Source organism: Oncorhynchus kisutch, linkage group LG21, assembly GCF_002021735.2.
Source record: "Oncorhynchus kisutch isolate 150728-3 linkage group LG21, Okis_V2, whole genome shotgun sequence".
NCBI classification, from domain to species: Eukaryota; Metazoa; Chordata; class Actinopteri; order Salmoniformes; family Salmonidae; genus Oncorhynchus; species Oncorhynchus kisutch.
This window is the reverse complement of record NC_034194.2, coordinates 20966067-20989989: the sequence shown is the minus strand read 5'-3', so window position 1 is coordinate 20989989 and position 23923 is coordinate 20966067. Positions and strand designations below refer to the sequence as shown.

Sequence of the window (23923 nt, the reverse complement as noted above, 5' to 3'; positions counted from 1 at the left end):
CAGATCAGGGATATTGCCTCTGCAAGTTGAAGCAGGTCAGATCAGGGATATTGTCTCTGCGTATTGAAGCAGGTCAGATCAGGGATATTGCCTCTGCGTATTGAAACAGGTCAGATCAGGGATATTGCCTCTGCGTATTGAAGCAGGTCAGATCAGGGATATTGCCTCTGCGTATTGAAACAGATCGGGTCAGGGATATTGCCTCTGCGTATTGAAACAGATCAGATCAGGGATATTGTCTCTGCGTATTGAAGCAGGTCAGATCAGGGATTTTGCCTCTGCGTATTGAAGCAGGTAAGATCAGGGATATTGCCTCTGCGTATTGAAGCAGGTCAGATCAGGGATATTGCTTCTGCGTATTGAAACAGATCAGATCAGGGATATTGCCTCTGCGTATTGAAACAGGTCAGATCAGGGATATTGCCTCTGCGTATTGAAACAGGTCAGATCAGGGATATTGCCTCTGCGTATTGAAACAGGTCAGGGATATTGCCTCTGCGTATTGAAGCAGGTCAGATCAGAGATATTGCCTCTGCGTATTGAAACAGATCAGATCAGGGATATTGCCTCTGCGTATTGAAACAGGTCAGATCAGGGATATTGCCTCTGCGTATTGAAACAGATCAGGTCAGGGATATTGCCTCTGCATATTGAAGCAGGTCAGATCAGGGATATTGCCTCTGCGTATTGAAACAGATCAGATCAGGGATATTGCCTCTGTGTATTGAAACAGGTCAGATCAGGGATATTGCCTCTGCGTATTGAAACAGGTCAGATCAGGGATATTGCCTCTGCGTATTGAAACAGTATTGTGGTTAAATGGGAGAGGAAAGACTATGTATCTATTGGGCTAAGGCACTGCATCTCAGTGCAAGAGACGTCACTACAGTCACTGGTTCGTATCCAGGCTGGATCACATCCGTCTGTGATTGGGAGTCCCATAGAGTGGCGCACAATTGGACCAACATCGTCCGGGTTTGGCCGGGGTAGGCCGTCATTGTAAATAAGGATATGACTTACCTAGTTAAATGAAGGTTACATTTAAAAAAATGGTGACCTCTAAGAAATAGAGAATGAAACTAATTTGATCCTCTTTCCCCTTCCTACCATGCTCTTACTCCAGAAAGCACACCAGATATTCCCTGGCATTATGTGGCTGAGCGAGGAGGAGAAACTGAAATGGGTTTTTTGTCCATTGTGTATTTCCGTTTGCAGAATATTGCAGAATATAACAGGGCTACCTATAACTAAATAAGAAAATATTTAGCGTCTATGTGGTAAATGGTACGTATGTACATAGATTGTGTATAGGCTTGTCTCCCACATGAATCTTCTCTGTGGTAAATGGTACGTATGTACATAGATTGTGTATAGGCTTGTCTCCCACATGAATCTTCTCTGTGGTAAATGGTACGTATGTACATAGATTGTGTATAGGCTTGTCTCCCACATGAATCTTCTCTGTGGTAAATGGTACGTATGTACATAGATTGTGTATAGGCTTGTCTCCCACATGAATCTTCTCTGTGGTAAATGGTACGTATGTACATAGATTGTGTATAGGCTTGTCTCCCCTATGAATCTTCTCTGTGGTAAATGGTACGTATGTACATAGATTGTGTATAGGCTTGTCTCCCACATTAATCTTCTATGTGGTAAATGGTACGTATGTACATAGATTGTGTATAGGCTTGTCTCCCATATGAATCTTCTATGTGGTAAATGGTACGTATGTACATAGATTGTATATAGGCTTGTCTCCCACATGAATCTTCTCTGTGCCAGACTGGGTTCAAATGCCTTCTGTTTCATTTTTTCTGTATCTTTATACGTTATATTATATGTTATGTACAGAACCAGTCAAGAGTTTGGACACCTACTCATTCCAGGGTTTTTCTTTATTTTGACAATTTCCTACATTGTAGAGTAATAGTGAAGACATCAAAACTATGAAATAACGCATATGGAATCATGAAGTAACCAAAAAAGTGTTTCACAAATCAACATATATGTTACATTTGAGATTCTTCAAAGTAGCCACCCTTTGCCTTGATGACAGCTTTGCACACTCTTGGCATTCTCTCAACCAGCTTCACCTGGAATGCTTTTCCAACAGCCTTGAAGAATCTCAAATATAAAATATATTTTGATTTGTTTAACACTTTTTGGTTACTACATGATTCCATTTGTGTTATTTTCATAGTTTTGATAGTTATTCTACATTGTAAAATAAAAAATGGAATGAGTAGGTGTGTCCAAACTTTTGACTGGTACTGTATGTATGTATGTATGTATGTATGTATGTATGTATGTATGTATGTATGTATGTATGTATGTATGTATGCATGCATGCATGCATGCATGCATGCATGCATGCATGTATGTATGCATGTAAATGTTTTACTGCTCTAGGAATATTATTGTTTGGATAACCTTATTTACTATTATGTATAGATTTTTTTAGCTTAAATTGTTTCACTCTTTATGCGATGCGTACTGCAGAGAACACCGGAAGAAGAATTATCACAGTGAATTATTGTAATGTTTGTTTATTTGTCAATTAATCCCATTGGGGCTGGGTTGCCAACTGGAGATTTGACACACGAAAATAAAATTGTATTCATTCCTTCAGTCACAAGCTTGATGTAATCATTGCATGCAAGGAATATGAGACTAAAAACATTTGACTACTTTAATACATAAGTGAATTTGTCCCAATACTTTTGGTCCCCTAAAACGGGGAGACAAAAAGTGTTGTAATTTCTAAATGGTTCACCCGATATGGCAATGCCCTCAAATCAAAGCTGTAATTTAACCTCATCATCATTGTATCATTTGAAATCCAAAGTGCTGGAGTACAGAGCCAAAACAACAACAAATGTGTCACTGTCCCAATACTTTTGGAGCTCACTGTCTCTCACCACTAGAGGGCAGCATTCTCCAATAAAAGGTGAGGCAGGCTGCCTCCTGGCATAGTCTACTGTCGCTAACTGTGTTGTAGTAGAGTCAGGCTCCAAACCATTTCACAGACTGTTCTCTCTCTCCCCATCTCTCTGCCATGGAGGCTGTGACTGATGTATCTTGCCATTCTGTGGGGCTTCATCTGCCTCAGCCAGGCCTCTGTCCAACATTACCCAGAATGTCATAATGATACTGGAGAACCCTATCAATCTCCTGTACATACAGACCGCTACAGCTCAGTGTTGAGGTGTGGAGAGGACAGATGGATGACGCAGATATCAGGGAGTGTGTGTAATGTCAATGATGTGGGGGTTGGGAGGGAGTTTGAAACATCTTGGATTTGGTCACAATTTGGATCATACACTGAGTGTATAAAACCTCAGGAACACCTTCCTAATATTGAGTTACACCACCTTTTGCCCTCAGAACAGCCTCAACACGTCAGAGCATGGACTCTACAAGGTGTCAAAAGCGTTCCTCAGAGATGCTTCTCACAGTTAGTTGGATGTCCTTTGGGTGGTGGACCATTCTTTAAACACACGGGAAACTGTTGAGCGTGAAAAACCCAGCAGCGTTGCAGTTCTTGACACAAACCGGTGCACCTGGCACCTACTACCATATCCCGTTCAATGGCACTTAAATCTTTTGTCTTGCCCATTCACCCTCTGAATGACACACATATACAATTAATGTCTCAATTGTCTCAAGGCTTAAAAAGAGCAGGTGTTTTGTACAATCAGTGTACAGTATGTGCCAACCTGATTCCCTTACCTGTTTTGACCAAATGTCAAGGAAAGAACTCCACTGGCATGACAAAATAATCTGTGGTGCTGATTGGCTGACAGCCATGGTATATTAGACAGTATACCATGTGTATGACAAAACATTTATTTTTACTGTTCTAATTATGTTGGTGACCAGTTTATAATAGCAATAAGGCACCTCTGGGGTTTGTGGTATATGGCCAATATACCACGGCTAAGGGCTGTATCCAGGCACTCTGCCATGCGTCATACATAAGAACAGCCCTTAGCCGTGGTATATTGGCCATATACCACACCTCCTCTGGCCTTATTGCTTAAACGAACAGTATGCATGCCCTTTTCCCTCAGACAATTGTTCCCTCCCCTCTCTTGTTGCTGTAAACCAAACCCAGTTCGGGTTGAATCACCAGCTCAACGTGGGTCCTATCTGGTGTGACGTCACATCTCCCCTTCTCTCCATCTGGCCTGGACCTAGCTAAACACACACACACACTTGTTCTGCAATGATGATGTCACAAACAGACACCTGCCCCCTCCCTCCCTCCAGGTACGCCCCCTGAATCACACCTGTCACCACCTGTTACCAGCCAGCTTGTCATTGAACCCCTCCTACATCACTGGCTCTGCATCCCCTGGTAAGGCAACATCAAGTCTCCACACACCCTTCAGAGAGGAACATGATGGGAACCAATCGCTTCCATGTCCATTATCGGCCTGGAGGAGAATGATGTCAGATCACCTGGGGTGTAAACAACCTACGATACACCTGTTTATGAAAAAAAGCCCCCCCTCCCGCCCGCCTGCCCCTGAACTACTCATGCAGCACATTTTCCACCCAGCGATACCCAGTAGAATAGGACTCATCTGTAGCTGAATCTGTTCTACACTATGTGCTGAGAGAAGCAGTGAGACCAGTCAGAGTGGAAGCTGGACATCAATAAACCCTCAATGTGCCAACTCAGGGAACTGCAGGATCAATCCATCCACAATGACTTAATGAACTCCAGTGACCTAAGGCAGGGGATTTAATGGAAGGCAAACCTCTTTTCCTGATGGAGCTCTAAAAAGCCTTGAAATGCCTTATATTGACTGAAATGATGACCCTTGACTAATATCACCAGTGACATATAATCCATCATTAACATACATAGTTTAGGAACCACATGAGAATGATTTGAATGTTACTTAAGACTAAAGCTGTAGCTAGTTTTACAGAGACAGTATTACAGGGACAGTATTACAGGGACAGTATTACAGGCCGCGGCTCCAATCCATTCTGTAGGCTGGATTAGCCAGAGGAAGAGAGGAAGTCAGAGTCAGCTGGTGGATATCCTCTCTCTCCCAGGACCAGTGTGGAGGAGGCTGAGAAGGCTTTCACTCGCTGTCGCCTCAGCAAGGCTTCCCTCAGTCCCCCTTCCCCCAGTACCACTGACCCCATTCTACATATTCACCAGTCTCACTCTACAAAGTGTCCTCATATCACACTGCAATGTCACCGAACCGTAGCTGTGCCCAGCAGGCTCCCAGAGGAAGGCCCAACTCCTCTCTCCTGGAGCACTTCATAATGACAGCCTCATTACAGTAAGAAAGGGATTATTGAGAGCAGAGGACTACTGTTCCAGTTTAGTCCTCATCTCCCTCTCCCCTCCCTCCCTTAACCTCAACACCCTCCTCCCTCTCCCCTCCCTCCCTCATCTCCTCTCTCTCCCCTCCCTCCCTCAACCTCAACACCCTCCTCCCTCTCCCCTCCCTCCCTTAACCTCAACACCCTCCTCCCTCTCCCCTCCCTCCCTTAACCTCAACACCCTCCTCCCTCACCTACTCCCTCCCTCCCTCCCTTAACCTCAACACCCTCCTCCCTCTCTCCCTTAACCTCAACACCCTCCTCCCTCCCTCCCTCCCTCCCTTAACCTCAACACCCTCCTCCCTCACCTCCTCCCTCTCCCCTCCCTCCCTTAACCTCAACACCCTCCTCCCTCTCCCCTCACTCCCTTAACCTCAACACCCTCCTCCCTCCCTCCCTCCCTCCCTTAACCTCAACACCCTCCTCCCTCCCTTAACCTCAACACCCTCCTCCCTCTCCCCTCACTCCCTTAACCTCAACACCCTCCTCCCTCACCTCCTCCCTTAACCTCAACACCCTCCTCCCTCTCCCCTCACTCCCTTAACCTCAACACCCTCCTCCCTCACCTCCTCCCTCCCTCCCTTAACCTCAACACCCTCCTCCCTCTCCCCTCACTCCCTTAACCTCAACACCCTCCTCCCTCCCTCCCTCCCTCCCTCCCTCCCTCCCTCCCTCCCTCCCTCCCTCCCTTAACCTCAACACCCTCCTCCCTCACCTCCTCCCTCTCCCCTCCCTCCCTTAACCTCAACACCCTCCTCCCTCTCCCCTCACTCCCTTAACCTCAACACCCTCCTCCCTCCCTCCCTCCCTCCCTTAACCTCAACACCCTCCTCCCTCACCCCTCCCTCCCTTAACCTCAACACCCTCCTCCCTCTCCCCTCACTCCCTTAACCTCAACACCCTCCTCCCTCCCTCCCTCCCTCCCTTAACACCCTCCTCCCTCACCTCCTCCCTCTCCCCTCCCTCCCTTAACCTCAACACCCTGCTCCCTCTCCCCTCACTCCCTTAACCTCAACACCCTCCTCCCTCCCTCCCTTAACCTCAACACTCTCCTCCCTCCCTCCCTTAACCTCCTCCCTCACCTCCTCCCTCTCCCCTCCCTCCCTTAACCTCAACACCCTCCTCCCTCTCCCCTCACTCCCTTAACCTCAACACCCTCCTCCCTCCCTCCCTCCCTCCCTTAACCTCAACACCCTCCTCCCTCTCCCCTCACTCCCTTAACCTCAACACCCTCCTCCCTCCCTCCCTCCCTTAACCTCAACACCCTCCTCCCTCACCTCCTCCCTCTCTTCTCACTCCCTTAACCTCAACACCCTCCTCCCTCCCTCCCTCCCTCCCTCCCTTAACCTCAACACCCTCCCTCCCTCCCTCCCTTAACCTCAACACCCTCCTCCCTCACCTCCTCCCTCACCTCCTCCCTCTCTCCCTCACTGAGTTAATTAAAGAGAGCAGGAGTGAGGAGTGTCCTACTGTTCATTAGGCGCTGGGCCACTAGAGTACGAGGCTCAAAGGACCATTCCCAGGAGTTTCTCTATAGGATAACATCCCCTGATCACCACAGTGATGTAGGTACAGTAGAGAGTACAGCAGAGAGTCTACTGTATAATGTAGTGTATATCAGCGCTAAGATAAGGTGTGCTCTAGAGATGAACATATACTCCACCCAGGGGCAGTCTGGGAGCAGTGGGGCGGTAGCTCCACCAACTAGATGATCGTCAAACTGTGACAGGAGTGCTGACAGGCTACTGGAGACCACTGCACAAGCCTTTAAACACCACGATAAAAAAATATGAGGGGCAGCAGTGATATCTAATATAAGAATGTCAGAGGTTACATTTGGCAGGATGCTGTTGAGAGCAGCAGGAAGGGGTTATTACGCAACACCACTAGAAAGACAGACATGGTTGGAGAAGGTCAGTGGGGGATAATGCACCTGTCGTGCAATATCCCAATGACCCATCATATATGGGGAGGAGTTACAGCATACAAAACAGAGGTCAACTGTATAGGAATAGCCTAATACCAGGGGATAGTGTATGGTACATTTTCATGCTACACACTCTATATAAAACAAGACTTGCTTCACCATAAAGGGACTACGTTTTACAAACATAGACATTTGATTAACTTGGGTTATAGTGGCATGACATTCCATCTGTCCACAGCCATGGATCAGACTAATTCCCTACAGCGTATATTTATTTATTTTTATGTGCAATGCTATCTGACACGTACTGCATTCCCTGGCATACGAGATCATAACATTCCTACACAACACGCATGGAGAACAGTTCAAATAAGCACCAGGGTGAGGGAAGGGGGTAAAAGTGGGTTGGGAAAGAAAATAAATAACCTTGGATGAATTACTGTTCAACTGTACAGTATCTCCCTGTGTGGGAATAATTGTCAACATTTGAAATATAGTTTAAATCAAATTAAATAGGCACCAGGTCTCACCCTGTCTGTCAGGAGAGATGGCGTGGAGAGAGGGAAGGAGAGGGGGAGATGGAGGGGAGAGAGGGAAGGAGAGAGGGAGATGGAGGGGAGAGAGGGAAGGAGAGAGGGAGATGGAGGGGAGAGAGGGAAGGAGAGAGGGAGATGGAGGGGAGAGAGGGAAGGAGAGGGGGAGATGGAGGGGAGAGAGGGAAGGAGAGGGGGAAATGGAGGGGAGAGAGGGAAGGAGAGGGGGAGATGGAGGGGAGAGAGGGAAGGAGAGGGGGAAATGGAGGGGAGAGAGGGAAGGAGAGGGGGAAATGGAGGGGAGAGAGGGAAGGAGAGGGGGAGATGGAGGGGAGAGAGGGAAGGAGATAGAGAGATGGAGGGGAGAGAGGGAAGGAGATAGAGAGATGGAGGGGAGAGAGGGAAGGAGATAGAGAGATGGAGGGGAGAGAGGGAAGGAGAGGGGGAGATGGAGGGGAGAGAGGGAAGGAGAGGGGAGATGGAGGGGAGAGAGGGAAGGAGAGGGGAGATGGAGGGGAGAGAGGGAGATGGAGGGGAGAGAGGGAAGGAGAGGGGGAGATGGAGGGGAGAGAGGGAAGGAGAGAGGGAGATGGAGGGGAGAGAGGGAAGGAGATAGAGAGATGGAGGGGAGAGAGGGAAGGAGAGGGGGAGATGGAGGGGAGAGAGGGAAGGAGAGGGGAGATGGAGGGGAGAGAGGGAAGGAGAGGGGGAGATGGAGGGGAGAGAGGGAGATGGAGGGGAGAGAGGGAAGGAGAGGGGGAGATGGAGGGGAGAGAGGGAAGGAGAGAGGGAGATGGAGGGGAGAGAGGGAAGGAGAGGGGGAGATGGAGGGGAGAGAGGGAAGGAGAGGGGGAGATGGAGGGGAGAGAGGGAAGGAGAGGGGGAGATGGAGGGGAGAGAGGGAAGGAGAGGGGAGATGGAGGGGAGAGAGGGAAGGAGATAGAGAGATGGAGGGGAGAGAGGGAATGAGAGCGGGAGATGGAGGGGAGAGAGGGAAGGAGAGGGGAGATGGAGGGGAGAGAGGGAAGGAGAGGGGGAGATGGAGATGGAGGGGAGAGAGGGAAGGAGAGAGGGAGATGGAGGGGAGAGAGGGAAGGAGAGAGGGAGATGGAGGGGAGAGAGGGAAGGAGAGAGGGAGATGGAGGGGAGAGAGGGAAGGAGAGGGGGAGATGGAGGGGAGGGGAGTTAAGACAGAGAAGCTGAGATGGTGAATGGCAGGTAGTCCGCCCAAGGGGACAGCGATTAGTTTACATCCAGTGTAACTTTCAAGGGAGGGACGTCATGTTGGAGCAATGTTCTCTTTGAGTTAAACATGGATATTCTGAAGCAGTAAGGTCATCAGCCTTCTCAGATGAGGGATCATTAAGAAAACAGGGATGTCAGTTTGAGTACTAGTGTATAATGTACCCATTAACTGAACGACCAAGTTCATTCCAATATAGAAGCTTTTTGGGATATGACAACTATATCTCTCAGACTGTTGAACCATACAATGTATTATCATAGTGGGCCAAAATGGAGAATTAACAATACAATATATTATCATAGTGGGCAAAAACAGAGAATTAACAATACAATATATTATCATAGTGGGCCAAAACAGAGAATTAACAATACAATGTATTATCATAGTGGGCCAAAACAGAGAATTAACAATACAATGTATTATCATAGTGGGCCAAAACTGAGAATTAACAATACAATATATTATCATAGTGGGCTAAAACTGAGAATTAACAATACAATATATTATCATAGTGGGCCAAAACAGAGAATTAACAATACAATGTATTATCATAGTGGGCCAAAACTGAGAATTAACAATACAATATATTATCATAGTGGGCCAAAACTGAGAATTAACAATACAATATATTATCATAGTGGGCCAAAACGGAGAATTAACAATATAATATATTATCATAGTGGGCTAAAATGGAGAATTAACAATACAATGTATTATCATAGTGGGCCAAAACGGAGAATTAACAATACAATATATTATCATAGTGGGCTAAAATGGAGAATTAACAATACAATATATTATCATAGTGGGCTAAAATGGAGAATTAACAATACAATGTATTATCATAGTGGGCCAAAACGGAGAATTAACAATACAATATATTATCATAGTGGGCCAAAATGGAGAATTAACAATACAATATATTATCATAGTGGGCTAAAATGGAGAATTAACAATACAATGTATTATCATAGTGGGCCAAAACGGAGAATTAACAATACAATATATTATCATAGTGGGCCAAAACGGAGAATTAACAATACAATATATTATCATAGTGGGCCAAAACAGAGAATTAACAATACATCTCAGTCTTGCTGAGAGAGAAGGCAGCTCCCTGCAGGTCCTATTGAATAGAAGAATGGAACCAGATGAGAAATGATCAAAGGATGCCTCACCGCATGTCAACACACAAACACAGAATTTCCCTCACTTCCTCACAGGAGACCAACATACACAACGAGCCCAGTGGAAAAAGGCTGGATTTGTCTCGGACTTTGCCTCTCTCCCACTTTAGGGAATGAAGGCTTCAAAGATGTGAAAAACCTTGCTGATCCATTTACTGGTGTCTCAGTTCCCGACATGCGTTGCCTGGGGAACGGTTGCTAAGGGAGTGTAGGCGGAACACGGCCTGAATCCGAACGTTTTCCAACAACTTACTACTATTGACCAAAAAAGAAAAAGAAAAAAGAAGCTTGGGCTCTATTTGACAAGAAAAAAAGAATCACGAATGTGTTTGACAAATGACTTATTTAGACAGTAGGAAACCTGACAGTATGAATGCCTCAGGACGAGGGCAGAATACATATTAAGACCAAATTAGAACCAAGGTTGGGGCAAGAGCAGATGTTAGGCAACATGGTATACAGTTACAGAACATCCTTTTCACAAGCAGATGTTAGGCAACATGGTATACAGTTACAGAACATCCTTTTCACAAGCAGATGTTAGGCAACATGGTATACAGTTACAGAACATCCTTTTCACAAGCAGATGTTAGGCAACATGGTATACAGTTACAGAACATCCTTTTCACAAGCAGTGAAAATTCTGCATTGACGAGTAAGCGTCTTTGGAGTGGTATGAGAACAAATTGCAAACAGTCCAAGCTTTTGGGTGTAGCAACAGTGTGATGCTGTTATCCTTTATTCCGACAGCCAAGGAAAGCAAAGCTGCAGAATCACAAAGCCTGGAAAGCCCACAGTCCAGTCAGTCAGAGCAGCTTTCCTCATTGGCTCAGAGGCCTGAACAGTTTTGTCTGTGTGGACTGATGCCCAGTTAGTCCATATGGAGCTACTCTGTAAAGGACTCAGTCCAAATCTACAGCTCACAGTCACTACCACGTGTCCCCCTAGCCAAGTGCAGGAGACCAGATCAGAACACTAGTCAAGGAGGGGAATTCGTTTTTGTCCAACAGCAGCCCTGTGTGTGTTGGACACTAACAGAACACAAATACATACAGTGGGGAAAAAAAGTATTTAGTCAGCACCAATTGTGCAAGTTTTCTTGCTTGTTTATAGGTGACCAAATACTTATTTTCCACCATAATTTGCAAATAAATTCATAAAAAATCCTACAATGTGATTTTCAGGATTTGTTTTCTCATTTTGTCTGTCATAGTTGAAGTGTACCTATGATGAAAATTACAGGCCTCTCTCATCTTTTTAAGTGGGAGAACTTGCACAATTGGTGGCTGACTAAATACGTTTTTTGCCCCACTGTACACTGTACAAAACATTAGAAACATGGATTGAACAGGTGAATCCAGGTGAAAGCTATGATTCCTTATTGATGTCACTTGCTATATCCACTTTAAAATCAGTGATGATGAAGGGGAGGAGACAGATTAAAGTGGGATTTTTAAGCCTGGAGACAATTGAGACATGGATTGTGTGTGTGCCATTCATAGGGTGAATGGGCAGGAGAAAATGTTTACAGTGCATTCGGAAAGTATTCAGACCCCTTGACTTTTACATTTTGTTACGTTCCAGCCTTATTCTAAAAATAAATATATTTTAAATTCCCCTCATCAATCTACACACAATAACCCCTAATGACAAAGCGAAAACAGCTTTAGACATTTTTGCAAATGTAGTAAAAAGAAAAAACAGAAATACCTTATTTACATACGATTTCAGACCCTTTGTTATGAGACGTGACATTAAGCTCAGGTGCATCCTGTTTCCATTGAGATGTTTCTACAACTTGATTGGAGTCCACATGTAGTAAATTGTGGTGGCAGCATCATGCTGTGGGGATGTTTTTCAGTAGCAGGGACTGGGAGACTAGTCAGGATTGAGGGAAAGATGAACGGAGCAAAGTACAGAGAGATCCTTGATGAAAACCTGCTCCAGAGTGCTCAGGACCTCCGACTGGGGCAAAGGTTCACCTTCCAACAGGACAACGACCCTAAGCACATAGCCAAGACAACTCAGGAGTGGCTTCGGGACAAGTCTCTGAATGTCCTTGAGTGGCCCAGCCAGAGACCAGACTTGAACCTGATCAAATATCTCTGGAGAGACCTGGAAATAGCTGTGCAGTGACACTCCCCATCCAACCTGACAAAGCTTGAGAGGATCTGCAGAGAAGAATGGGAGAAACTCCTCAAATACAGGTGTGCCAAGCTTGTACCGTCATACCCAAGAAGACTCAAGGCTATAGGTTGCTGCCAAAAGTACTGAGTAAAGGGTCTAAATAAAAAAAAAACTGGTTTTGTTTTGTCATTATGGGGTATCGTGTGTAGATTGATGACGGGAAACAACAATTTAATACATTTTAGAATAAGGCTGTAAATTATGGAAAAAGTCAAGGGGTCTGAATACTTTCCGAATGCACAGTAAGTGCCTTTGAACAGCGTATAGTAGTAGGTGCCAGGCACACCGGTTTGAGTGTGTCAACAACTGCAACGCTACTGGGTTTTTCACACTCAACAGTTTTCTGTGTGTATCAAGAATGGTTCACACCAGTTATTTATATGCCCCATTATTCCAGCTCATGTCTTTTTCATCTAACGGCAGGTTAATACTGGGAATCCCCGGTACGTTGAAAGAGGCGCCTAACAGTCTTCCCATGGCTGTGGTGTCTGTGGCGTCTTCAGACGGACTGGGATTGAGGATTGGGGGGTAAGGAGAAAAACAAAATCCACATCTTTGTAATCCTCTGGAAACCACAACCAGCAACATTCTGACCAAGGAGAGAAATCGGAATATTTATTTATTGTGTGGTGATTTTTTTTTTTTAAATGACAGAAATAGTCGTAGCAATGCACGACAGAGCACAGAATGGATTTAAGAGATGGATATACAAACAAGCAGGGCTGAATTCATGTGGTCATTCAAGAATTGTGTGTCATGGTGGGACGTAATGTCAATGGAGTTTCAACATTATTGCTCTTTCTCCTCACACACATACACTGTGTACAAAACATTAGGAACACCTGCTCTTTCCATGACACAGACTGACCAGGTGAATCCAGCTGACAGCTGATCCCTTATTGATGTCACCTGTTAAATCCACTTCAATCAGTGTAGATGAAGGGAAGGAGACATGTTAAAGAAGGATTTTTAAGCCTTGAGACAATTGAGATATGGATTGAGATATGGATTGAGATATGGATTGTGCACGTGAATGGGAAAGACAAGATTTAAGTGCCTTTGAACAGGGTAGGTGCCAGGCGCCCCGGTTTGAGTGTGTCAAGAACTGCAACGCTGCTGGGTTTTTCAAGCTCAACAGTTTTCCCAAGAATGGTCCACCATCCAAAGGACATCCAGCCAACTTAACACAACTGTGCGAAGCATTGGAGTCAACATGGGCCAGCATCCCTGTGGAACCCTTTGGACACCTTGTAGAGTCCCTGCCTCGACGAATTGAGACTGTTCTGAGGGAAAAAGAGGGTGCAGCTTAGTATTAGGAAAGTGTTCCTAATGTGTTGTACACTCAATCACACACACTGATCCCTGGGATACCATGTGCTGCCCTGAGGCCATAGCTGAGTAGTGAGAGAGCTGTTTGGCTGAGTCCACGCCACTAGTCTGTCCAGCTGGAGCTACGAGTCAACAGCTGGGCCTTTTGCTCGCTATCCCTCTCTCACCCCTTTCCTCCTTTTAATTTGACATCTGTTCCCTTGGCAACCAATCTTTTATTAAGATATTCCAAGCAGAGAGGAAGCAGCCAGGTGGGGTGTTGCAGACAGTACTCGTTTTAACTGTAGACAGAGCAGAGGCACACAGAGCAGAGATCAGCTCTGCACCAAGAACAAACTGGACCTCTGCATTACTGAAGGGTCACCAGCACTGACCACAGAACAGTTCTTAACCCTGGTGGTGTTCGGCTATTCCACGACAAGGCTCGATGATGGGATGGGTGTATTGGAAAGCTACTATGAATAGACAGTCATTTAATCATTGGGGTTATTTATAAAAGGAAAGAAAACAACAGTGACCTTTAAAAGACACCTATCACTAAAGATTAGAGTGTGAGCTCATGGTTAAGCATGCCTGACCTTCAGGCTAAATCTAAGGCGGAATTATAGACCAACAAAATTGTTAGCAAAAATAAAGCACTTTCAGGGTCGGGGTCGGTAGGCTGTCCCCTGATAGTAAACAGACCTCTCAATGAAAGTGTGTGTGTGTGTGTGTGTTCACCAGTGCGTGCTTGCATCCTGGTGTGGAGGTGTTTCTGCACGTGCATGTTTTTGAGAGAGTACAGATGAGTGTGTGAGCCTGCGCGGGTGTAGCCTATAATCAACCCTCTCCACTCCATCTCTCCAGGGTTGGTCGGGCAGGATTGTAGTGAGTTTGCGTCACCGGGATGACATCAGGCATTAAGCACCCAGGCCAGTTACATTGACTGCAACAGCTAAATATAGATGAGGGCCGGACCAGAACAGAAGAGTCAGAATGAGGGGGAGGCTCAGGGCCAGATCCATTACACACACTAAAATAACTCCTTTGAACACATTCAGGCCTTTTGTGTTTCTGGAAGAGAATCAAAGATTGGGTCAGATATCCTTACAAGGAGTTGTCCTACTACTCACAGTAAAGGAATGCTTCCTCTAACACTAGAGTAGGGCGCTATGGCACAGACCGACACATTGCTATGTCAGGATAGTCTCTGTATGATGTCATACACCAGCCAGGGAACATTCAGAACATTTGGAACGGTCCAGGGACATTCTTTACCGGGAGAATACGGTGAAAATGTTTTCCCCCTGAGGCATATGTCTGAATGTGTACTGTAAGTATTTTAGACAAGGTAATCACTCAGCAAGCCTATTAGGACCACCTCTCAAACCCCCCCCCCCCTGTGTGTGTGCGCCGCATGTTAGCATGGAGCAATAATCCAGCTTGTTAATGACAGGGTTAATATCAAATCCGTGTCAGGAAACAAGTTCACGACTTTCAGGTGGCAGAGAGCGGGCCGGGTCGACTTTACGAGGCTCCATCATAAACAAGTCACTTCATGAATTTGTTCTCCAGTACAAACTCGCGCACAACCACACACAACCACGCACACCCACGCACACCCACGCACACCTGTGTAACACTAAGAACAAGGCCATTAAAAATGGCTAAAGTACAGGATATGAACCAGAGATGCGATATACTCTATGTAACTGCATCTGAGTCGAACCTGGATTGGTATGAATGATGAGAGATTTTACAAACATACAATACGACGACACATTCCCAAGGCAGTCGCTACCAATAAACTGTGGCCAACTAAATGATCAAGTGGCCTTACAGCAGGCCTTGGTGTCTCAGTGAGTCTGCTGAAACGAGATGATTCATTTCATTCAAAGTGTATGTGTTGGCGGAGTCATAAATGATTGGACAATGGTGGCAGGTTTCATTAGGGGACAGGAAGGGACCACAAAGAGACCAAAAAGGCCAGATACACAACGACCGGACTGACACACGCACGCAAACAGACGTACACAAACACACAGAATCTTCTAATTCTTTCTTACTCACTGAACAATCGTCACGGTGAATTGTCCAAAACGACTAGTGGCTACTAAAGAAACCAAATCTAGGCCCATTGACAAAAAAATGTAATGTATGATTTATCTTTCGACTGTAAAGCTGTTAAATTAAAAATCCCATGGGCATGGTATCTGGGATTGAAACGTCCCTGACTCACATAGAACCAGTTACCATAATGAGAACCTTGTCTCTCCGTCTTAACTTCAAATCACTGCAGTACCTTTACAGTCTGAGATGCAGACGATATACAGTGCCTTGCGAAAGTATTCAGCCCCCTTGAACTTTGCGACCTTTTGCCACATTTCAGGCTTCAAACATAAAGATATAAAACTGTATTTTTTTGTGAAGAATCAACAACAAGTGGGACACAATCATGAAGTGGAACGACATTTGTTGGATATTTCAAACTTTTTTAACAAATCAAAAACAGAAAAATTGAGCGTGCAAAATTATTCAGCCCCCTTAAGTTAATACTTTGTAGCGCTACCTTTTGCTGCGATTACAGCTGTAAGTCGCTTGGGGTATGTCTCTATCAGTTTTGCACATCGAGAGACTGACATTTTTTCCCATTCCTCCTTGCAAAACAGCTCGAGCTCAGTGAGGTTGGATGGAGAGCATTTGTGAACAGCAGTTTTCAGTTCTTTCCACAGATTCTCGATTGGATTTAGGTCTGGACTTTGACTTGGCCATTCTAACACCTGGATATGTTTATTTTTGAACCATTCCATTGTAGATTTTGCTTTATGTTTTGGATCATTGTCTTGTTGGAAGACAAATCTCCGTCCCAGTCTCAGGTCTTTTGCAGACTCCATCAGGTTTTCTTCCAGAATGGTCCTGTATTTGGCTCCATCCATCTTCCCATCAATTTTAACCATCTTCCCTGTCCCTGCTGAAGAAAAGCAGGCCCAAACCATGATGCTGCCACCACCATGTTTGACTGTGGGGATGGTGTGTTCTAGGTGATGAGCTGTGTTGCTTTTACGCCAAACATAACGTTTTGCATTGTTGCCAAAAAGTTCAATTTTGGTTTCATCTGACCAGAGCACCTTCTTCCACATGTTTGGTGTGTCTCCCAGGTGGCTTGTGGCAAACTTTAAACAACACTTTTTATGGATATCTTTAAGAAATGGCTCTCTTCTTGCCACTCTTCCATAAAGGCCAGATTTGTGCAATATACGACTGATTGTTGTCCTATGGACAGAGTCTCCCACCTCAGCTGTAGATCTCTGCAGTTCATCCAGAGTGATCATGGGCCTCTTGGCTGCATCTCTGATCAGTCTTCTCCTTGTATGAGCTGAAAGTTTAGAGGGACGGCCAGGTCTTGGTAGATTTGCAGTGGTCTGATACTCCTTCCATTTCAATATTATCGCTTGCACAGTGCTCCTTGGGATGTTTAAAGCTTGGGAAATCTTTTTGTATCCAAATCCGGCTTTAAACTTCTTCACAACAGTATCTCGGACCTGCCTGGTGTGTTCCTTGTTCTTCATGATGCTCTCTGCGCTTTTAACGGACCTCTGAGACTATCACAGTGCAGGTGCATTTATACGGAGACTTGATTACACACAGGTGGATTGTATTTATCATCATTAGTCATTTAGGTCAACATTGGATCATTCAGAGATCCTCACTGAACTTCTGGAGAGAGTTTGCTGCACTGAAAGTAAAGGGGCTGAATAATTTTGCACGCCCAATTTTTCAGTTTTTGATTTGTTAAAAAAGTTTGAAATATCCAATAAATGTCGTTCCACTTCATGATTGTGTCCCACTTGTTGTTGATTCTTCACAACAAAATACAGTTTTATATCTTTATGTTTGAAGCCTGAAATGTGGCAAAAGGTCGCAAAGTTCAAGGGGGCCGAATACTTTCGCAAGGCACTGTATACTGCTGCCTGCTGCCATCCCAGGATTCAGAACTCTGTTCATCATTCATAACACAGTACAGCACCTTGACCACCACCAGCCGCTGACACTACAACCATCACACACACTCTCCCCCTATACTACCTGTCAGTCAGCCAGAATATCTAAATCCACAGCATATTTCTCTGTAACCGGCTGGAGAACAAGGAGAGAAGGCCAGGGCCAATCCAACCTCCCAACACTCACTACTGAACTGCTGTGACGCAGGATATGGTAATGGGAGGAAAGGGAGTTGACCTCAGTCACCTTCAATCCGGGTGGTCATATTGTCACGATGCCACGTCTTCGTGTACACAGGGACAGCACAGGAGGCAGTCCCTGTGTGGGCCTGTGAAATTAGGCTGCATCGAATTAAATAACATGTTACAGGTTTCTGTGATCAGGTGAGAGAGCAGCTGGCTCAGATTAATACTGCTGCTACAATGCTACACTGCACTGCCCCCACTGACGAATAGGGGGCCTCTTTTCCACACAGAAGAATACAGAGTTATCAGCATACACTCATTACTATTACCTACGGGGGAATAGAAGTCTGACAGTTTAAGGAGAAGGAAAAACAATTACAGGTACAATATCCCCTCTAAGACCCGCAAAGCAGAACGGACTGCATTAACCACGAGAAAACACAACACACTTAACCTTCTGTAAAAGCTGAATATGAATACGGAAGAGATCTCATGCCAAGCGTTATTGAGTGTGCATGCGTGTAGCAGGAGGGAGGCTCAGAGGATTTAGAGCAGTGGGTTTTTAGAAGTGGAGAGAAAGCCTTAGCCGAGGTCTCCTGAGAGTGATAGGGGCTCGCTGTAGAATAGCTTTTCATTAAGAAGGTCTCTGATTATCAGTCCATTTCAGATCCTCGCTCTCTCTTTGTGTGTGTGTGTGTATTAAGCCAGCTCCTAACCTTGTGCTGTAAGTTTACCATTGTACTCAGCAGGGGATAAGTGTTTTGTGATTCCACCGGACATGCTGATGTGGTGCCTGTTTGCTACAGCCTGCTAGTCACAGCCCCCCATCATCCTCCCACCCAGCCCTGCTTTGCTCTACTCCAGGGGTGTCTGCCGTTGTGCCTGAACACAAACTGGCAACCATCAGCCTCTCCCGGTACAAGAATGTTGGGCTCCCAAGTGGCGCAGCGGTCTAAGACACTGCATTTCAGTGCTATAGGTGTCACTACAGACACCCTGGTTCGAATCCAGTTTCCTGCAGGCAACCAGACTCTCCACCGCCTGCAGGCAACCAGACTCTCCACCGCCTGCAGGCAACCAGACTCTCCACCGCCTGCAGGCAACCAAACTCTCCACCGCCTGCAGGCAACCAGACTCTCCACCGCCTGCAGGCAACCAAACTCTCCACCGCCTGCCTGGTTAATATGGGAGGGGACTGAGGGAGTGGCGAGGCTGGAGAGATTACATGCTTTGGGATCAATAGACCGTCCATATCCACTCTAAAGTACTTGGATCAATATATTTAGTCGAGCAGGGCAACTGTCCAATTGGCTCATATTTGATTGAAACACTGAACTCAAACAGGGAATTCTACTCAGAAGTGTGTGTAACGTCACTGGGCTGAGGAATAGTGTTGTGTTTAGTGTTCTTGTGTTCATTGGCGTTGTAGGCCTAGATCTTACCTTCTCTGCATCTCCAGGTCCTCTGGCGAAGGTCCATTCTGAACCTGGGGGCTCTGGGGGCTCTGTCTTGGCAACGTGGGGCCTGTAGAGAGAACACAGAGATGGTCACACATCTGCTCGGAGAAAATGGCCTCTGGACTCGTCGCTTTTAACTTAAATCTCAACTCCTAAACATTGACGTCAATGTAGTCTGATTTCTATTCCACCAAGTAATTTCTCAGCATTTCTTTCAAAATCAGGATAGATTTTAAAATCAAACCCAAACCGCACTTCAACTACCTCCTCCTAAACTCTCTTTCCTTCTCCTTTTCAGGCCAAACCGATCCTTTCAAGCATAATTCACTGTCGGCTGGCTGGGTTGTGACCTAATGTCTGATCCACTCCCAGAGCTGTCCATCAGCCTTCTCTCAAAGGTACTCCAACCAATCAGCAATCATATCCACTGACGGCACTGGACCGCTGCCAAAGGGTCATGGAGTGACAAAACCATTGATTATCTGGGGATTGTAGAGAGAGACAAGGCCATCGAAAGAAAACACAAACACACACAATCAATCAGTGAGAGAGCTCCACATGTCAGGGACCAAATATATATTGCTGTTGACAAAAGGTATACATGCTAAAGTGGTTTTAAGTGATTCACTGAAGCCTACGTTCGATAGGTGAAAAGCCTCCACGGGGGTGGCCAGACTAAGAGTGTATCGACGGAAGTTGGAGGGCTTGGATCTGCCCAAAAGAGAAGAATCGTCAGAGGCTGTCAGTATTCTGGCTGACTAGTGTCTATGTCGAGCAGTGAAACATTGATATGCTATTCCAGACAGACAGAGAGCGGGACAACGAGGAGTAGAGGGAGGGCTCCAGATCTGAGCGAAGAATATGGATTTGATCTGGAACGGTTTGGCAGCAGTGACTCCTATAAAACCTTCTGTCCATACACCAGACCTGCTAGTGACAGTCCATCACAACCACCAGGTACAGGCCTCTGCAGTCCTCAGCCACAAGCCGATCTGCTGAACAAGCATATACCACCTATGAACTGCTACAAAATGGAATATAATGTTGTGGATAAAGTTCGAAATGACAATTGCATGTGTACAACGTCTAAAGACCTGCATCACTACACCGTATTTTGGAGCCTTTATTGGTGTGGTTTTTTGGTAAGTTGATCAAAAACAAGTGAAATCACAAAAAAGGTGTCTGGACCCTTCAACAACATGCTATTTACATCAAAATAGAGATTTGGTCATACAAAAAGAAAACGTATCCTTTAAAAGGCTCATATAGACCCAGCCTGGCCTCTTTGGCATGGGCCTCTGGATCAATGCAGCATTCAACAGGTGATGTGGGGGCCCTTGAAGCTCAGAGGGGCCCTGTTTACCAGGTATGGAGGTACAGAGTATAGACAATTATGTGATGGAGCTGAGCTGAACTGACATTTTGTCTGTTTTCTTCGCCTACACTAAACAGCAGGAAACAGTGGCAATGGGTTTGAGAGGAAGACAGATGGAAGACAGCGAGAGACACCACTCACTCCATAACAATCTTTTCCAGGTAGGGCTGTTGTCTGGGTAATGATGGCTGCAGCACAATGACTGCCAGTGGTGCTTTGTGTGAGCAGGGAAATAGTCAGAAACGGATCCCAGGCCTGTTATAACGAGAGGGGAAATGAAATGTGTGACGGACAGTCTCAGCGCTGTGGTCACTCTCACCAAACAGCGGAAATGGTCTCCTGGCCGATGATAAAGTAGTATCTCATAGATCCCAGTGTAAACAACACCAGTCCCCCAGAGCATGACCGGCAGCAGGCCTGAGATGGGGCGTCTGTCTGGACAGTAACAGTGTTGTGAAAGGGCCACTCCCCTCGCAGAGAGTTAGAAATGGAGCTAAATTAATTTTGGACATGGGACTAGGAGCAATGCATTCAGATAATCACGTTATGTAATGAGAAACAATAAGTAGCTACATGGGGAAATGTGTTTTTTTCCTGAACACCAGCACTGAACAGTAAAGAAACTCCAGCTCTCATCTACAATGTCTCGATTTATGTTGTGGAACAAATCACCCAAACCTAATAACAAAGCAGTTTCCTTTTCCAACCACTAAATCAAGCAGTATTAAGTTAGTAGCTAGCCATCTGGAGCAGATAGCATCAGGCAGGGTGGTGTGGGTGAGGTTTGCTCCATCCTCTGTCCACAGCATTACTGAATTACAGTCAGCCCTGCTTCTGTTTATATGTTGACACAGCCCATGCATCCAGGATGACCGCACCCTCCATCAACACAGCCACGGTGTGTGTTTGTGTGTGTGTGTGTGTGTACTCTACAGTCAACAATTCACTCCTCAAAATGGAACCAACAGGCTTCACCACCTTCCTACCCCTTTATGTAACCCCCCCCCCCCCCCCCAAACGCTTCTGTAGCCGTATTCAGGGTATCCAGAGCCAGGTAAGACAAAGCACTCCTGGCTGGCCGGCACCCAACAGCACTTAGTCTCTGTAAAGATAGGCACTGAGTTTTCCGCCTCTTTTCAATCCTCTCACATCATTAGATCCCATACTGGGACTGAAATACTTCTGCTGCATGGCTTTACAATCCATCCTAACAACATTTTCTATGGCTAAAGACCGACAACAGTGCATCCACAGTTAAATAAACCATGTTTAATCAAGACTTCCCCGTTACTGAAATACAGACCATACATGATTCTCTGATGAATGCCCGAGAATGTGTCACTGGACTGAGAAACAAATGGTAAGATCGCTACACCTCACAAAACAAATGCACACAAACACACAAATCCAGTGTAACAGTAGAAGTCCCATTGAGCCAGGGAGCAGAGAGAGCATCATCACACCTACATGATGGCAAGGAGACTGCAGGCCTCTTCTGACAGCAGATATACTGCCACAGTCCATCATTCAGGCAGTCTTTACGTGCTCCGACCACAGCCCTGGACCTAGTCTTAACCATAGACACAGTACCAACTAAAACACCAGATCCAGTCCCAAACTCAGTCCCAGGCATCATGGCTCCGCTGGCAGCCACCCCATCTGCAGAGTCCTGGGAGCTCAGATAGAGCACCATGTTTCTGGACACACACAGCGTCCCGAGCTGCTACTAACAGTACGCCACGCCTGGAGCCAGGGCTACGCGGATGCTCAGGTCAATAAGACACACAGCCGATAGGCAGGGAGGAGAGGAGGAAGGGAGTAGAGAGAGCGAGAGAGAGAGAGAGAGAGAGAGAGAGAGGAGGAGGGGGGTATTTACAGGATGTAGTCCCACGCTCCAGTTGCTCCGCGCGGCACACTTCCTGGTCTTGATCAATTATTCATGGGTGAAGGGCAGAGAACTGCCCCCCACCCCCCATCGCCCTTCACCTCATCACACCATGTGTGTATCAATTCTAGAGACAAACCAAGTCAAAAACCCAGAGGGAAGACATGAAGAAATGGAAACAGAGACACAGAAAGTGGCACACAGAGTAAGAAGAGAGATGTATACGAGAGAAACAGCTACAAACAACAAACCAGAGCTTTCCTTTGATCACACTGCCTTGGTGCGTTTCCCCACCGGACCGTGAAGGTATTGTACAAACAGCCTGATGGGCTCTCTTCTAATGTGTTATTTTCTAATTAACAACATGTGTTGGTTTCCTCCCTGTTACATCACACAGGTCTACAGAGGAGATGAAGGGAAGAGAGGAAGAGATGAGGGTGGTCTCGGAGGTTTTCCTCTTTCTGTGAAACAGCCCCTTCCAACCCCTGTAGTGTCTCTCTATTCCTACTTCACTGTTTCTGGGTCAGGAAGACGTAAATCACTGCCCCGGTCTGTTCCCTGGACTGCTGACCTGGGACCTGTGTGATGGGGCTCTGTCATACTGCTGATGAAGAGGACCAGGTAGAGTCCTATACATAGTGCTGATGAAGAGGACCAGGTAGAGCCCTATACATAGTGCTGATGAAGAGGACCAGGTAGAGCCCTATACATAGTGCTGATGAAGAGGACCAGGTAGAGCCCATACATACTGCTGAAGAAGAGGACCAGGTAGAGCCCTATACATAGTGCAGATGAAGAGGACCAGGTAGAGCCCTATACATAGTGCTGATGAAGAGGACCAGGTAGAGCCCTATACATAGTGCAGATGAAGAGGACCAGGTAGAGCCCTATACATAGTGCTGATGAAGAGGACCAGGTAGAGCCCTATACATAGTGCTGATGAAGATGACCAGGTAGAGCCTATACATACTGCTGATGAAGAGGACCAGGTAGAGCCCTATACATAGTGCTGATGAAGAGGACCAGGTAGAGCCCTATACATAGTGCTGATGAAGAGGACCAAGTAGAGCCCTATACATAGTGCTGATGAAGAGGACCAGGTAGAGCCCTATACATAGTGCTGATGAAGAGGACCAGGTAGAGCCCTATACATAGTGCTGATGAAGAGGACCAGGAAAAAGTTGGAGGGGAAATTATGACTGATGTACTTTAGGTGAGCTAAAATTACTTTTTGGGAGGCCATCTCGGGTAATGGTTATTGATCAATCATGTTGAGAGACGG

General features: G+C 46.0%; 1 protein-coding gene across 1 annotated transcript in view; it reads right to left on the bottom strand.

Moving 5' to 3' along the window:
• LOC109866177 (protein enabled homolog) overlaps positions 1-23923 on the bottom strand; it is an 82947-nt gene that overhangs the window by 20786 nt on the left and 38238 nt on the right. The window contains 1 exon segment of the mRNA XM_031800464.1: positions 19367-19448. Coding sequence (XP_031656324.1) covers positions 19367-19448 — 82 coding nt within the window.